Here is an 18109-nt window from a genome sequence, read left to right as displayed (position 1 = left end):
AGTAAAAGTTCTATTTACAACCGTATCGTCTTGAAGAACCCTTTATATGCTGAAATGGTTCTTTGCGTTAGACTTTAGGGTTCTTTTTCCCCACCTTTTTGCTTTTCAAATCTGTAACTGTCAAAGCAACCTCATTACTGATTTTCTGGAGCTCAGCCATCTAATTACACAGACTGTAAACATACTCTCAACAGGTAATTGATTTCTTTCTTAAAATGTCTATAAATTTTAACTTTCAAGTTGTAACTGGTTTCCTGTCAATCATGTCTTTTTCTCTTTTTAGTTTAACGGAAGTGTAAGAGTAACAGAGTATCTTCTTTTCTCCACTACGTAACAGAGGTATTGAATTTATGATCCATATTGTTATTATTTTTTTTTTTTTTTTAATTATTATGCATAAATATACCCAGTCACAAAAAAAAAAAGATAAGCTATCCCATTAGTTTATATCACTTTTTACTTTTAACATTGTAAAGGGCTCAAATGATTGTCCATTTTTGCCAATTTTGGCCTTCATAAACATAATTGCCTTTATATAAACAAATAGAAGAGACACTGTAACTCTAAACTCAATTGTGTTTTTTAGATGCGGTCACATCCCACAACCTCATCATCTGCAGAGACAAATTGCCACTCAAAATACACACATAATGATGGGCATCACAGAGGATTGTGAAAATATTTCACTGGAACTTGGTCTTCGTTACATCTAATTGACACAATATGTTTTTATTTTAATGTAAAACCCAAATAGAGGCCACAAGGTATTATAAGACCAGGCAGATAGAGGGGTAAAAACAATATTAATAAATACTATATAGAAATAATATTAATAATCCTAATATTCATAATATAAAGATACTAATATACTAATATTAATGAAAATAAAGTAGTAATAAAAAGCTTAAGGTCCTATATAGCACTTTCAAAGCATGGTTCTTTATGGAACATTATAAAAAGATACCGTTTAGAACCATTTTTCTTTAGAGTGTTCATACTCATCAGCAGTTGTGGCATTGAGTGTTACTGAGGCTTTGCTTATGCATTGGGGGAGATCAGGGGGCGAGAAGATATATAGTATAATGAAACCTGAACCTGAGAAATCTCTTGCACTCTCTTCATGGCTGCAACTTAATTACCCAGGATGCACCACGTGCTTTGGGTCCCAGAAGGGTTAAGTCAGTTAAAAAAGCACTGAACCCCATGCTCCCACCAGCCTAGGTCTTGTGTGGGCATGTGAACTTTGTATGGCATATATCTGTACATGCAAAATACCTTGTAATACTCTGTGTGAACTATGCACAAGAAAACAAAAACAAGCATCTTGTTGTATTTTAACACACAAGTGGAATAATGGTTTCTGCATTTTCCATTGCAAACATTCCGAAATGGCTTCCAAGCAAATTTTACGAAATGGGAAGCTCACTCAATAGACACATTATGGTGCATTCTGAAAGATTCCAATTCATTGTCACTCATTATTCTCAACATTATGAAATGACATGAAATGTTCGCTTACTGTTTCCATAGTTAATGAAATTACAGATTCAAGGTTTAAAAAAAGAACTACTGCCGCTTTCATTTATAATGCTGCATGGGAAAATGTTTTCATAGCCATTTTCAGTCTGTAAAAACATCCCTCAGTGTTACACAGTGTTTGGAAACATGTTGCAACCCTCCTGCCCAACCCAGGCTCATTAGAAAAAACGTGCCCCAAACTACATTTTTACAAAACTCCAAAAACAAACCGTATACATACAATTCATTGCATGTTCCAGCTGAAATAAATCACCACCAACTTTTATTCTGTTTCGCACAAAATTATGATACAGGCCAGTTTGGAAGCTTGTAAAAAAAAAAAAGGTAATTGTGACTTTTTATCTCAAAATTCAGACTTTTTTTCCTCAGAATTGCGTGATATAAACTCAAAATTGCGAGTTATAAAGTCAAAATTGCATGATATAAAGTCAGAATTGCGTGATATAATGACTTATATCACGCAATTCTGACTTTATATCATGCAATTTTGACAGTTGCATGTTATAATGTCCAATTTTGAGGGAAAAAAGACTGACGTTTTTATAACACGCAATTGTGAGTTTATATCTCACAATTCTGACTTTATAACTCGCAATTGCATATTATAAATTCAGAATTGTGAGTTTATATCTCGCAATTCTGACTTTATAAGACGCAATTGTGAGTTTATATCTCGCAATTCTGAGAAAAAAAGTCAGAATTGTGAGATATAAAGTCAGAATTGCCTGATAAAAACTCACAATTGCGAGAAAAAAGTCAGAATTGCGACTATATCTCACAATTCTGACTTTATAACACGCAATTCTTTAGACTTTATAGCTTGCAACTGCAAGAAAAAAAAAGGTCAGAAATGTGAGATAAAAAGTCGCAATTACCTTTTATATTTTTTTATTTAGTGGCGGAAACAAGGGCCATTGGGCCAGGGCAGATTGTTGTTTAATAAAGACTTATTTTCACACGGTTCCTTGCACAACACTATGACCTCAAAACACTTTTGCTACAGTGCATGATTTGTAAACTAATACATTTTGATGAGCCTATTAATTCTTAACTTTGTTAAAGAAAGAGAAATACACAGCAATGGAAAAAGTGAGATATAGAGACCGTCTGTTCATGATGACTGATGTTAGACCTGTGAGGAAGCTTCATTCCATTTCAATGCTGTACAGACGCCCGCTATGCACTTTAGAGACTCTATGTCACTACTGTGACTCATGGGACATTAATAAAGAACTATCTGAGATTGAGTTTCACTAGCTGTGTGGGCAGACAGACCTCATCTACATCAGGATTCAGGTCATCAAATACAAGTAAAAACCACAAGCACCTGCTCCTTAGGACGGCGTGAATAACAGTGGTCTGATTTTAAAGACACACACATACAGGTATATGTGATAGGATCACAAATCCACTGCTGACTAGACATGCCTTAGGGATGACGGAAACAGCACATATTGACCTTTAATTAAAAAAAAAGAAAAAGAAATTTTGATAAGTATTTGTTAACAGCTAAATATTAATGCACATATGGTTAAAAATTGTTTTAGAATGTGGACATATATTGACTAGAAAATAATTAGAGGTTTTCAAACTGGGGTTTTGTGGACCCCCAGGTGGCTGCAAAGAGATTTTATGAAGTCCATGAAAATTGAGAGGAAAAAGAGAAAAAGATTCTAAAAAATTGTATGTTTATAGCCATCTTAATGTGTGTGCTTTACACTTTACTGATGTTAATGAAATAATGCTTTTGTTTTGATTTTTACTTTAAAAAAATAAAATAAAATACTATTTCATTCTGCTTCCTAAAGATTGGTCATCATAAATCATTATCAGCACTCGTTTTGTGAAAAATATTTAGAAAAACATTATTTGATTAAGTACAATGAAAGTCAATTAGGCAAACAATCATTTAATTTTGTTAATTGTATATAATCACTTTTAATATTCAAATAAATTGTTTAAATTAGCTTTAAAAAGGGGTAAATAAGGTACAAAGGTGTATCTTTTGAAAGGGTACCTCCCCAGTGACAGCTTTTTTACCTTTTTTTCCTGAGTGAAGAAATATTCTTTATCTTTAGGAAAGGGGGAATTTTCTTTAACAAAAAATTTGAAAAACCCTGGTCTAGAAGACTATCTGAAACCATCCCTGGCGTCTGTCTCCCTCCAAGCCTTAATTAAGAGACGACGGAATGAATTCCGCCCCTGGTGAGTAAATTAGGACCCCAGCAGGAGTCTGTGGTTCTGCCTGAGTGGACACTTCCTTATTCTGGGGTTCAAACTTAGCCAACCTGATCCCATAATCACCCTCAGGTGACAAAAAACATTCATTTGATTGGCTGGATTAAGTCTTTATTCTGTTCTTATTTGCAACATCACAATGACCAGCAATGACCAAAAAAATTCCCACTACTGGTCAACCAGAACAAGTTGTGCAGAACCCAAACAAGACATCCTCAGTGAGGAACGAAAATGTTATGGTTTATTTAGGTTAAGGCTTAAGCAATTTCCTGATGCTTGAAGTGCAGAAGCAACTTTATGGGAAAAACTTTAGACTGCAACCCAACTGATTTAACCCCTGGCTCCCCTCTCTTTTCTCAGGAAGCTCTCGCTGCTTTGAAGTGCTGGCGTACGCTGGAACCAGCAGGATATTTACCCACAACTGATGTGCTGTTTTTGGGAGGAACCATGTTGAAAGAAAACATCTCTCTAAAGACCTGGGCAGCACACCTGCATTTCTCAAAGCCACAGGCGTGCGGCTCCGGTGTTTGGCTTTATGGAGCGCTAGCTGGCATTCGCGCCCACAGTAAGAGAGTGAATAGCTGATGCAGAGGAAAAGCTGGGGGATTGGGATAAAATCAGAAGGAAAGGCAGAAGTGTGGAACCTCAAAGTGTTTTGCAGACACTCATACAGGAGTCCAAGTTTAGTTCAAGTCAGGCCAGACAGGAGCTTCAATCACCACAAAATGTTGTGACCATTAGGGTAATGGGCACAAGTGCTGATGGCCTTCAAACGTGTACACACACAAAGCACTCCACATGAATACAAAGTTAATAACTTAGAGAACACACCACCCCAAATATATATACTGGTTCCTACAATTCCGGTCTTAACTCTCCGCTGCTGTTTGTTCATTTTTGACCAAAAAAATTTTACGTTAATTTTTAGAATTATTTACTTCATCGCTATGGTACGAAACTTGGTAAAGATTTTGACACTTGCTACGTGAAAAAAATCATAGACATGATTCCAAAAGGTTAAAATGGTCCTGAAAAAAAAGTCACAATTGTACAGTTCACGGTCATAAATGGCCTTTGGAAACTAATGGGAAGCGAACATGTTTTGGAAAATCTATATAGTTCATATCAATATTTTTATGCATTTTTCATAATAAACTTCTTTTATTTTTTATAGTTTCACTTTTTAACTTTTTTTTTTTTTCACTTCAACAATAATCTGCCAAGTGTCTTAAAAAAGAATTTAAGATTTATGACGTTTCGTTTTCTGGTCTACGCTTAAAAAGTGATTAACAGGTAATAAATGGATTATAACTATTCCATAAATATAATTTAGTACCATAAAATAACCCTAAAAACGCAAAATATCAAATAAAAAACATTATCAAACTAAAATGACTTTGTGTTTCATGTTTTGTTAATTGAACTTTTATTTTATTTTACCCTGTTTCTGTTCATGTTCCCTGTCCTGTGTGCTATTTTTATAGTCCTTTGTAGTTTTTCTTGTTGATTAGTTCTTTGATTGTTCCCAGGTGTGTCTTGTTTGCTAATTACCCCTTGTGTATTTAAACCCCAGTGTTTCTTGTGTTCCTTGTCAAGTCTTGTCCTTTATGGCTGTATGTTTGGTGAGCTCATTCCATTTAATGGTTCTCTGGTCTCTGTGTTGGATATGTTTATGTTTATTCTGTCAATAAACTCACTGCATATGGATCCAGCCGTCCTTTATTTTTGAGTTCACCCTACATTACAATAGTACATTAATTTTCATTAAAAAAAAATAAATAAAAAAAACGCCACACGAGCAGCACCAGAAGCTTTAGTACTTGAAGCTGGGTCAAAACAGCAGGAATATCTTTACCTGGCCTCAACAGTTCAAACATGGCAGATATTTTCCCACCTTGACCTGGGCCTTAAAACATACCAGGAATTCTTGTATCAGACTCTAAAGGCTGAGTAACCACAGCCACATCGGTGCTAATGTCTAAGAATATCTTTAATATGAACTTTTGGTCCACTTTTAATATACTTTGAAGCAATAATTTTGACATTTCTTCATAACCATACCTGCCCTGCTAACATTTTGACTGGTCCCCCACAAAACATGAATAATTTTTTTTTTTTTTATTATTATATTGCTATTTTATGCATAAAATATTGCATATTTTAATAATTAAATAAAAATAAAATATACATTTCAATAAAATAGCACGTATAAGTGTCACAAAAATTATGAAAACTATACAGCCATAATGTAACTCCTTGCAAGGAAACAAATTCTTATGAATCAAAACATTACTGATTGTTTTCAATATATATTTACTCATGCTTTCAAGATTATCACAACTCATTTTTGCAACTTCAACAAAACCTCATCTATGGTAGCCAACTAGAAAACATTAGCTAGGTGACAAATCGGCACAATTTGCAACAACAGCGTAGAACACATCACAGAAAATGTTTTAATACATTTTAATGTGCAAAACCTATGAACAAGATCAATTACTGTAAAATTTCCAGTAGCAATGCAGCACTGGGCTGAAATGTTCACAATGGCACCAGGTCATCGGGTCATCCTTATTGTTGAGCCTTATTACTAAGTGCTCAAAGATGCAATGGATGCTCAAAAATGTTCCCTTAGGGTTTGAACGTTCAACCTCTCAATTAAAGGCATGCAATAGTAAACAACTGAAGTCCAAACCCCCCCAGGAGAATGTTTCTCACAATACACTTACTTTCAAATAAGTATACTGAAATGAGTATAAACATCAATATTTGTAAGCAACACCAGGCTTGAGAGGTAAGGGGATAAATCAAATCTCTACAAACTAAGTGGACCCTGATTTGGGCTCTCCGCTTGAGTACTCTGCAAAGCTGTGGTGAGAGAGCAATGAAAAAATAAAAACAAGCCAGGACCTCCAATCCAATTAAAGTCTGTGATAGCATTTCAGACACATAAGAAGATCAGGGGGAGACTGAGATCAGTTCTTACCAGGACTTAAAGACAGAACTGATTTAACTAGTAAATGGGGGACTTTCTGGTACAAACAACCCTACTAGGTAGTGACTTAATTGCTGTAGTACAGTACATCATGGTGCTAGCAACGCCAAAGACATGGGTTCGATTCCCAAAGAATTTATGAGTTAATAAAATGTATACCTTGTATGCAAATGTAAGATGCTTTGGATAAAATCCTCTGCCAAGTGCATAAATGTAAATGTAAATGAATGAAGACTGTAATACTACACCTACGGTACAAGCAAAAAAAAAAACATGAACAAAAAGGTAAAGGCATGTGAGGCAAGACTCAGGTATAAGGTGTATCTAAAGCAACTTAAGGACACAATGGTCATGGCTCAGCCCTCACAGTCCTAGAACCAAAAACTTTCTGGCTACCAGCCCTCATTTTTATTCATTACACCGCATTATATTTGCGACGCAAATACCAACATGCTTTGGCATTAACATACAGGGTTCTGGATGCACTTAAAGGGTGTTTTGCTGAGTGCAGAGAGACTAAAAGGAGGGCCTGCAGGTGTTAATGCCTGAAGAAGAGTAAATATGCAAAGACATTTGGTCTTTCTTCTCACGCCAGAGATTCAAAGCATGAATGCATGGGCTGTTCTACACCTTTCATCATAGAACAGCGTTTACCTCGAGAGTCCCCATCAAAAAAGCATTTGATGTTCCACACAAGCATTTAAAAATGAGAGGTGGGGATATTCAACAGTCAGGTTAGTTAAATCTTAGTTATGTGGCTTTGCTGTTTACATTCCAGTCACATTTAGTTTCTGGAGACTAAAAAAAAAAAAAAAAAGGAAAAACATCATTTGATGGAAAATTATCAACCTACAGAGGACTGAATTAAAAGACACCCCGGAAATCAAAGTGAAAAAATGATGCAGCAGGCTAGTCCATTTTTCTGAAATTTCATTGCAGCAACTCAAAATGGTACTCAGTAGTTTGTATGGCACCCACGTGCTTGCCTGACAATGTCGGGGCATGCTCCTAATGAGACGACGGATGGGGGTATTTCCTCCCAGATCTGGACCAGGGCATCACTGAGCTCCTGGACAGTCTGAGGTGCAATCTGGCGGCGTTGGATGGAACATAATGTCCCAGAGGTGTTCTATTGGATTTAGGTCAGGCGAGCGTGGGTGCCATTCAATGGTATCAATTCCTTCATCCTCCAGGAACTGCCTGCATACTCTCGCCACATGAGGTCGGGCATTATCGTGCGCCAGGAGGAACCCAGAACCCACTGCACCAACGTAGGGTCTGACAATGGGTCCAAGGATTTCATCCCGATACCTAATGGCAGTTAGGGTTCCATTGTCTAGCCTGTACAGGTCTGTGCATCCCTCCATGGATATGCCTCCCCAGACCATCACTGACCCACGACCAAACCGGTCAAGCTATATGATGTCACAGGCAGCATAACATTCTCCACGGCTTCTCCAGACCCTTTCACGTCTGTCACATGCTCAGGGTGAACCTGCTCTCATCTGTGAAAAGCACAGGGCGCCAGTGGCAGACCTGCCAATCCTGGTGTTCGAGCTCCACGGTGCCGGGCAGAGAGCACAGGGCCCATTAGAGGACATCGGGCCCTCAAGCCACCCTCATGAAGTCTGTTTCTGATTGTTTTGCACATTCTCACCAGTGGCCTGCTGGAGGTCATTTTGTAGGGTTCTGGCAGTGCTCATCCTGTTCCTCCTTGCACAAAGGAGCAGATACCGGTCCTGCTGATGGGTTAAGGACCTTCTACGGCCCTGTCCAGCTCTCCTAGAGTAACTGCCTATATCCTGGAATCTCCTCCATGCTCTTGAGACTGTGCTGGGAGACACAGCAAACCTTCTGGCAATGGCACGTATTGATGTGCCATCCTGGAGGAGTTGGACTGCCTGTGCAACCTCTGTAGGGTCCAGTTATCGCCTCATGCCACCAGTACTGACCCTAGCCAAATGCAAAACTAGTGAAAAACAGTCAGAAAAGATGAGTAGGGAAAAAAATGTCAGTGGCCTCCACCTGTAAAACCATTCCTGTTTGGGGGGTCATCTCATGGTTGCCCATCTAGTTCACCTGTTGTTAATTTCATTAACACAAAAGCAGCTGAAACTGCTGCTGAAACTGCATTCAACCCCCTGTGCTACTTAACTGACCAGATCAATATCCCAGGAGTTTAACTGACTTGATGCTATTCTCTGATTAAAAAGTGTTCCTTTAATTTTTTTGAGCAGTATATTATATTATATATATCAAAAGGGAAGCTTCTGAAACCATAAATAGACAAGATAGTAATATTGTGTAGCTGTTGAGACCAGGCTGAAGCTCTTACTCAGCAAATAATCCATTTAGCTAATGATAAAACAATGCAGCAGACATGAGGCAAGTCAGACTGCCATAACTGACTGTGGCTCACAGAAAGCAGTAGTTGTTTCTTTATGGGGAAAACAATCTTCATGTTGTGCTGTATCTGACAGTAACCTGTCCACTACCTCAGCTCACAAACCTCCATATGAATGGCTTAACCACTAGACAGATAAAGATCTCTGCAACTTAATTAACTAAAGAACTTTTGACCCAACAGAATGGCTGGAAATCCAATACTGATTAATTAGGCCAGTATGAGCAAGATTTAATGGTGTGGAGTGTAGGAGATACTGACTGTACTTTAAATATTTGATTGCTATGCTTGCTTCATTTCATTAAACAAGTCATAATTAACACTTCCTTAACCCTTCCTCTTTTTAAAGGCTCATCTTAAGTAGCATCATGCCTGAAGAGAAAAGGGTCATTTTGTTCCATTTTAATTCACACATACACACACTTTTTTTTACTGGTCGCCTCAAGTTGAAGAATGTTCAACTTTGAGTGAAGCGCTGCACTCATCATTGTCACTTTTTAGCCAGCCGTCCAATCAGAGTGGAGGAGGGGTGGGACAAATACAACAACAAACTGTCAAAACATTCTTGCTGTACAACATCACCAACAAGCAAAGAACGGAACAAAATGGAACAACATTTTTAGTCTGAAACAAATTATCTGTGAAATCCGTAACAAGTAACAGTGCCGCGGATATTCCGTATCATATTAACAAAGCATCTCAACTGAAAAAAAGCTCTCAAGCGCTCACAGCTAGGCATTTTCAGCAGAGCGTCTAGCATTTTCAGCTGGCTAAAAATGCTTTGGTGTACACACGACCGAATTGATAGTGTGTAGCTTTTCATTCCTTAACCATGTAGGAAGACACATCATGGCCATATTCCAGGATGACAATGATTCTGATCAAGATTCATCAGACTCAAATTGTGAAAGAATGGTTGGGAGGGAGCATGAAAAATAATTTTCACACATGAATTGGCACCTCTGAGTCCAGACCTTAAATTCATTGAAAGCCTTTGGAATGTGCTGGAGGAGACTTTACAGAGTGCTCACCTCTTGACCAAAAATTGATGTACCTCTTGATGGAAATAAATGTATATTATATATATATATATATATATATATACACAGTGGGTACGGAAAGTATTCAGACCCCCTTACATTTTTCACTCTTTGTTATATTGCAGCCATTTGCTAAAATCATTTAAGTTCATTTTTTTCCTCATTAATGTACACACAGCACCCCATATTGACAGAAAAACACAGAATTGTTGACATTTTTGCAGATTTATTGAAAAAGAAAAACTGAAATATCACATGGTCCTAAGTATTCAGACCCTTTGCTGTGACACTCATATATTTAAACTCAGGTGCTGTCCATTTCTTCTGATCATCCTTGAGATGGTTTTACACCTTCATTTGAGTCCAGCTGTGTTTGATTATACTGATTGGACTTGATTAGGAAAGCCACACACCTGTCTATATAAGACCTTACAGCTCACAGTGCATGTCAGAGCAAATGAGAATCATGAGGTCAAAGGAACTGCCTGAAGAGCTCAGAGACAGAATTGTGGCAAGGCACAGATCTGGCCAAGGTTACAAAAAAATTTCTGCTGCACTTAAGGTTCCTAAGAGCACAGTGGCCTCCATAATCCTTACATGGAAGACGTTTGGGACGACCAGAACCCTTCCTAGAGCTGGCCGTCCGGCCAAACTGAGCTATCGGGGGAGAAGAGCCTTGGTGAGAGAGGTAAAGAAGAACCCAAAGATCACTGTGGCTGAGCTCCAGAGATGCAGTCGGGAGATCGGAGAAAGTTGTAGAAAGTCAACCATCACTGCAGCCCTCCACCAGTCGGGGCTTTATGGCAGAGTGGCCCGATGGAAGCCTCTCCTCAGTGCAAGACACATGAAAGCCCGCATGGAAGACTCCAAGATGGTGAGAAATAAGATTCTCTGGTCTGATGAGACCAAGATAGAACTTTTTGGCCTTAATTCTAAGCGGTATGTGTGGAGAAAACCAGGCACTACTCATCACCTGTCCAATACAGTCCCAACAGTGAAGCATGGTGGTGGCAGCATCATGCTGTGGGGGTGTTTTTCAGCTGCAGGTACAGGACGACTGGTTGCAATCAAGGGAAAGATGAATGCGGCCAAGTACAGGGATATCCTATACGAAAACCTTCTCCAGAGTGCTCAGGACCTCAGACTGGGCCGAAGGTTTACCTTCCAACAAGACAATGACCCTAAGCACACAGCTAAAATAACAAAGGAGTGGCTTCACAACAACTCCGTGACTGTTCTTGAATGGCCCAGCCAGAGCCCTGACTTAAACCCAATTGAGCATCTCTGGAGAGACCTAAAAATGGCTGTCCACCAACGTTTACCATCCAACCTGACAGAACTGGAGAGGATCTGCAAGGAGGAATGGCAGAGGATCCCAAAATCCAGGTGTGAAAAACTTGTTGCATCTTTCCCAAAAAGACTCATGGCTGTATTAGATCAAAAGGGTGCTTCTACTAAATACTGAGCAAAGGGTCTTAATACTTAGGACCATGTGATATTTCAGTTTTTCTTTTTTAATAAATCTGCAAAAATGTCAACAATTCTGTGTTTTTCTGTCAATATGGGGTGCTGTGTGTACATTAATGAGGGGAAAAAAAATGATTTTAGCAAATGGCTGCAATATAACAAAGAGTGAAAAATTTAAGGGGGTCTGAATACTTTCCGTACTTTTCCCACTGTATATAGTGTTATATATATATATATAGAGATAGAGAGAACTGAAAGAATGGAGAACTGAAGCTGGTCATAAGGAAAAAAAAAAAAAACTTACACATAGACGCAAGGTCCTGAAAACTCTTTTGAATATCCATGCTCAAAGACTCACAGGATTAGTTATCATCACAGCCATTTTTGAAAGAGAGCCTGGGTTTCAGAGTTGGAGATTGAAGAAGCTGCTTTGCTTGGCATCTGAACTGAGAACAGACAGTAAGTCTCATGCCCTCAGATCCTGTCAGCGCTTCTGAAGAGAGGGAGCAAACCCAGATTCCACCCCTCTGCAACATTAAGTCTTCCTCATGGAGCAACAAACAGCTTACAGAGTTCTACAACTACAAAACTAGGAGAGGAGGTGTCTATCTAGAGGTAGACAATAGATAAAACAATTAAATGACAGAATATTAGGCCAACAGACAGAGAGATACAGTAAATAGAAAGACAGAAAGCTATAAAAAATGGTTCCATGAAGAATCTTTAAGTTCCATGGAATCTTTCCACTGAAAAAAAAAAATCTTTATAGTGGGAAAAGGGTTCTTCAGATTATTTAAATATTTCACACTTATAAAAAAAACAAAAAAAAAAACTTTTCATCAAACAAAAATTGTTCTTTCTGAATGACTGACTGACTGACTGACTGACAGACAGATAGAATTTTTTGACAATGGCTTCAGAGTCCCAAAGTACTGGTCACTATCATGAGGTGTCTTGAGTTTCTGCCCATCAGTTATAGTGTTTGGAAACATTGACGTGTCTGAGATTCCAGACTCTTGCCCAAAGCCTCTTGTTGTCTGTGGCTGCTGTCTTGCATGCAAGCCGACCTCTGGGCTTCTGTCTCGCTGCTCAATGCCCATCAGCTGTCACCAAAGGAGTGGACTGCTATGCCTGCAGATAAAGCATGTACAAATGCACACAATCTTTACTATGCTGCTCTGAAAACAGGACTGGTGCTCCAGCAACTAAATGCTCACTTGATGAAACTATTCTAAGATCAGTGCAAAAGGGCATCTTTTATCAAGAAAACATTCCAAGTCTCCCGCTTTCAGATGTTTTGGATTTGGCTGCAGTCTCTGGCTTTATTGCGCCAAGTCTCTGTGGCAAATAAACAGACTGTGTAGTTCTGCACTTAACTGCTGATACAAGAACAGCTCTCAGTTATCAGGTTAGTGCTTGATGATAATTAACTCATCCTGGAGCTGTGTGAGCAGTTTTCTCAAACCTGGCAGTCTGGTATGCTGCATAATTGCAATGAAAATTCTGTCATAATTTCTTCATTCTAAAGACATTGCAAACCTGTATGAGATTCTACGGTTCTATGGTAAACAAAAGAAGATATTTTGAAAAATGTCTGTTTTGTTTCTCTACCTTGATTGTCAATATGATCAGATATTGTTTGAACCCAAATGCTCTTTAAAGGGGTCCTTGATTATGACTTCACTTTTTTAACTTTAGTTAGTGTGTAATGTTGCTGTTTGAACATAAACAACATCTGCAAAATTACGACGCTCAAAGTTCATAGCAAAGGGAGATATTTTCTTTTAAAGAATTCTCTGTTTAAGGACTACAACAAACGCTGATAGGGACTACAACGAGCTTCTTCCCAAGTTGGTGACATCACAAACCCCAAGAGGAAGAGTTGTTGTAGTAGAGTGTTGTTACCATGCCGTCATTTTACGCCGGACTGCTTCACAAATGAGGGTCAATTTAATGCTGGATTTGCACAAAAGATTAACATGACGGCACATGCTAGTCGATGAGTTGAACCAACTCTACAGCAACTACATAAATTTATCCACTAACCATTCAGAAAAAGTTGTAACTCTCCATCAGTGTCTGACTCTGGTTTGAACAATGTAAGGCTGAACACCGTTACTGACAATTGTCATTTTGGCTGCGTGAGATTCTCCAGCTTTGTTGTTGTTGAGCAACCAAAGCGTGAGTTGTTAAAGCTCTGCCCTCATTTGGAAATCGGGCAGGGAGCAGCAGCTCATTTGCATTTAAAGAGACACACACAAAAACAGCGTGCTCTTGCTCACACCCAAATAGAAGCAAATTTGACAAGCTATAATAAATGATCTGTGGGGTATTTTTAGCTGAAACTTCAAAGACACATTCTGGGGACACCAGAGACTTATATTACATCTTGTAACAGGGGCATTATAGGTCCCCTGCAAAATATCTTCTTTTGTGATAGCTATACAGGTTTGGAATGACATGAGGGTGAGTAAATGATGACAGCATTTTCCTATTTGTATTCATGAATATTTATTTATTGGCACCTTTTCATATGTCAAGTTGCTGGAAGTTTTGTCAGGGAGATACAATCCTTTTAATATAAAAAAATTAACAAACAAACAAACAGCACACAAAGCTTCATTTTGAGAGTTCTACGTTCTGAGACTTTGCATAGGAGAAACTCACTCAGAAAATGAGAATTCCAGTCTATCTGCAACAAAAGCCATTTAGAACTTATTTAATCCTTTGGCTCACTTTAAACTTTTATTTTTTGGACCGGAAAAAGGAAATAAAGAGTTTAATGATCTTAGGAGGAAGGCAAAACCGCGCTAACCTGAGAAATATTGTAATTATGGTTTTGCTGTGGTATGGTCTTAGCTCCCAGAGGAACGATTTCTATGCTAAGTCTACAAATCAGCATTCAGTCAAATAAACAGGAGAAATCATACCAGAAGGCACAAGGTGTCTACTAAGAGCACAGGCTCATTAAGACTCTTAAATGCTCTAAATTCTTATGCACATCTATATATTACCTAAAGGCGGGCTATAGCTCACCATGAAAACAACTTGGCATTCAACTTTTAGCTAACCCTAATCAGCATCATCATGGAAAACGTGTCATCCCACTGTTGCTCTTCAGGACTCCAAGAGGTAGAATCTGCAACTCAACTAGAAATCTATCTCTGCCTCAGCCAAAGAACAGGTGTTACACACAACCTTGACTGAAAGGTGGTACAGTTTCACAACTCACTTTGCCAGTACAGTTACAGTAGGTGCGCCAACACATTGGCTAAATTCAAATTAACTGAAATTAAAAAAATTATTTAAATATCTAAAGTTTTTTTGGTTTGTTTGTTTTTCATGACAAATCGTAAATGTTATTTGAAAGTTGAAGAAAAAAAAGCTTAAAAAGACTGGATGGATGGATGGATAAACAATAGACAGAATGAACGACAGATATACAGATACGGACAGACGGATAATACAACAGACAGATCAACAGAAAGTAACAATGATGGATGGATGGATGGATGGATGATAAAACAGACAATGAAAGACAGACAGGCAGATATGGATAGACAAATAGTTAGAACGACAGACAGATCGACAGATAAAGTGACAATGATAGATTGAAGGATGGATAGATGGATGATAAAACAATAGACAGAATGAACGACAGATAGATATATGGATAGCCGGATAAAACGACAGACAGATCGACAGAAAGTAACAGTGATGGATGGATGGATGGATGGATGATAAAACAGACAGAATAAAAGACAGACAGATATGGATAGACGGATAGATAGAACGGCAGGCAGAACGACAGATAGAGTGACAATGATGGATGGATGGATAGATGGATGATAAAACGATAGACAGAATGAAAGACAGATATAGATAGACGATAGATAGAACGACAGACAGATCCACAGATAAAGTGACAAGGATGGATGGATGGATGGATGGATGATAAAACGATAGGCAGAATGAAGGATAGAACAACTGACAGACAGATAGACTGATAGTCTGTCAATCAAATTACTGACTAGATATCAAAACAGTTGGCTTGTATTTCAGCAGCAACTTTTCAAGTGACCCCTAAGACCTCGATCAACTGGTTCAAGTGTGTATATGATTAGTAGGCTATTTGATTCCTAAACTATGCAGGTAGCTTGATCTCTAGGAGCAGGATGGGCATCCTGGTCACAAGAGAACTGGACCAGGCTGTGAGTTTGTGCACCGTGAGAACTTTGGCCCTGCATATTTGTACCTGGTGAGCTTGACCGGTGTCATTCCAGCAGGGCTCGCTCCTGTTCGCTGAGTCATGTGTCAAAGCAGCTGGCTGAATGCATCTGTCAACACTGATTCCCTTAACCTGACACGATCCTTGTCTGAAGTTTACCAAGACATATTATTTTACAGTGCAGAGTCGAGAGCCTCACAGCACACATGGGCATTCACACAGACTTTTTGGGTGGAAAAATCAGTCAATGAACTTGTAAAACCTACTAAATGGGAATTAAATGTTCCTGTCAGGAGCAACAAAACGAAGAAGAAAAAAAATACTCTTGAGTTCCAGTAATCAGAATTCACATCTAATAATGTCCTGCCTATTAATACTCATAATCATTCAGTAATTTGTTTAACATGCAACTTCATTTCAGCTGTTAAAAGTTCAGTACCACCATGAAACATGCAGAGACATGATAACATTTCTAGTAAGTAAATATAGTGAGCAGCTGATGGTTTTTAACAGTGCACTGTGGGAATTTTTAGGATGGAAATATTTCAGTAACCCTGGAACCAATTTGACAGCAGTCTCTGGGTAGTGCAACTAAAATGCTGATTGAGACACAACCTTTAGGCCAGGGGAGGGGAACATTGATCCTGGAGGGCCATTGTCCTGCAGAGTTTAGCTCCAACCCTGAAAAAAACACTCACCTGCCTGTAACTTTAGTAATCCTGAAGACCTTGATTAGCTTCAGGTGTGTTTAATTAGGGATGGAGCTAAACTCTGCAGGACAGTGGCCCTCCAGGATCAACGTTCCCCACCCCTGCTTTGGGCACTACCTTTAAAATTGTTCCTTGTGGTTAAATTGCACTTATTTAAGAATTTCTAAGTAAATAATGTTTGTGGTTGTTATAGGGTCAATAGATGCCCTTCATCAATAGAACAGGGAATTCAAACAGTAAATATAGCACCCACATCACCTGGTTGCTCACCACAATACAAAGATTTACCATAGTAACCATACAGTAATCTATTTTTGCCAAAATACCCGATTAATCACAGATATTGTTGCTTCAAAAACACTGTGGTCAAAGCAAGTAAGCTAAAAAAAAGTGAAAAAATGACAGAAACATTCAAAGAGTTTCTAAATCTGAGGGAAATCATATAGACTGATATTTTGGCGGCAACTAGTTACTATGTAAATATCAAAGCAGGAACATCAATATTAAAAAAAAAAGAGACACATTTCAGTTTTCGTCACAGTCAAACAACAATATCATTCACAGGAAACGTTCTTCACCGTTCCGACTCACCTGTAGCAGGTGTTTCCGGCACCCATTTCAGCTGGCCGATCTGACGCACCTGAAACGCCGTTTTCACCTCGTGACAGCTGTGAGCGTGCGCGGCGGACAGTGTCGCGAGCTCCACCGCGAGCACCGTTATAATCCAGCTGACATGTACGCGTGACATGACGGCATTTCAGTGGAGAAATCAGTGCGGTGGAATTGCTTATCTCTGATCAGAGACTGGCTGCAAAATGTGTAAAAAGAAAAGAGGAGAAAGTAGCCAGTGTTGGACTTTCACATGCTGCACTGGCTGTAGTGAGTCCTTCCTTCCCAAACCGAGACGGGAAAAGCGCCCCTGCGTCCCGTTCACTGAGAGTGTCACTGAATTCATTCAGCATGTGGAATCATTCAGAAATATCTTTCTCTCTCTCTCTCTCACTCCCCCCTCTCTCTCCCTCTCTCCCCTCTCTCCCTCTCTCAGAGTCAACAAAACATAGTCTACTGCATGACTGTCAGAATTTACAATATTTGCAATGCATATAAAGTTCTTAAAACGCTGAAAAAGACAATAGGTGAGATAAATGAATAAAACGGTGTATAGGATCAGGTAAAAAAAATAAATAAATATAAATATATATATATATATATATATATATATATATATATATATATTTTTTTTTTTTTTTTTTTTACTTACAAAATAATAAAAACAAAGTCTAGAAATATAAAAATTAATATTTCCTTACTCCAGTCTCAAAGTAGGCTACTTTATCAGCCTGTTTTGTACAATATTGTATAATATTGCCAAAGCATCCATACACAGAAAAAAAGTATAATTATAAAAATGGCAACTTATTGTGGGCAAAAAGACTGCAATTTGTAAAGCATAGATCAGTCATTGATCTACCCCCACTAACTATTGAA

General features: G+C 38.5%; 1 protein-coding gene across 2 annotated transcripts in view; it reads right to left on the bottom strand.

The window, feature by feature from the left end:
• Positions 1–17564, bottom strand: part of gpc5c (glypican 5c) — a 170048-nt gene extending 152484 nt beyond the window's left edge. For both annotated transcript variants that reach the window (XM_051912305.1, XM_051912316.1), the window contains exon 1: positions 17213–17564. In XM_051912305.1, coding sequence (XP_051768265.1) covers positions 17213–17369 — 157 coding nt within the window. In that variant the 5' untranslated portion in view covers positions 17370–17564. The remainder of the gene's footprint in view (positions 1–17212) is intronic.
• Positions 17565–18109: the final 545 nt, after the last annotated feature.

This window comes from Ctenopharyngodon idella, chromosome 2 (genome assembly GCF_019924925.1).
Source record: "Ctenopharyngodon idella isolate HZGC_01 chromosome 2, HZGC01, whole genome shotgun sequence".
NCBI lineage: Eukaryota > Metazoa > Chordata > Actinopteri > Cypriniformes > Xenocyprididae > Ctenopharyngodon > Ctenopharyngodon idella.
The sequence above is the reverse complement of the archived record's forward strand: the minus strand, read 5'-3'. Positions and strand labels throughout refer to the sequence as shown.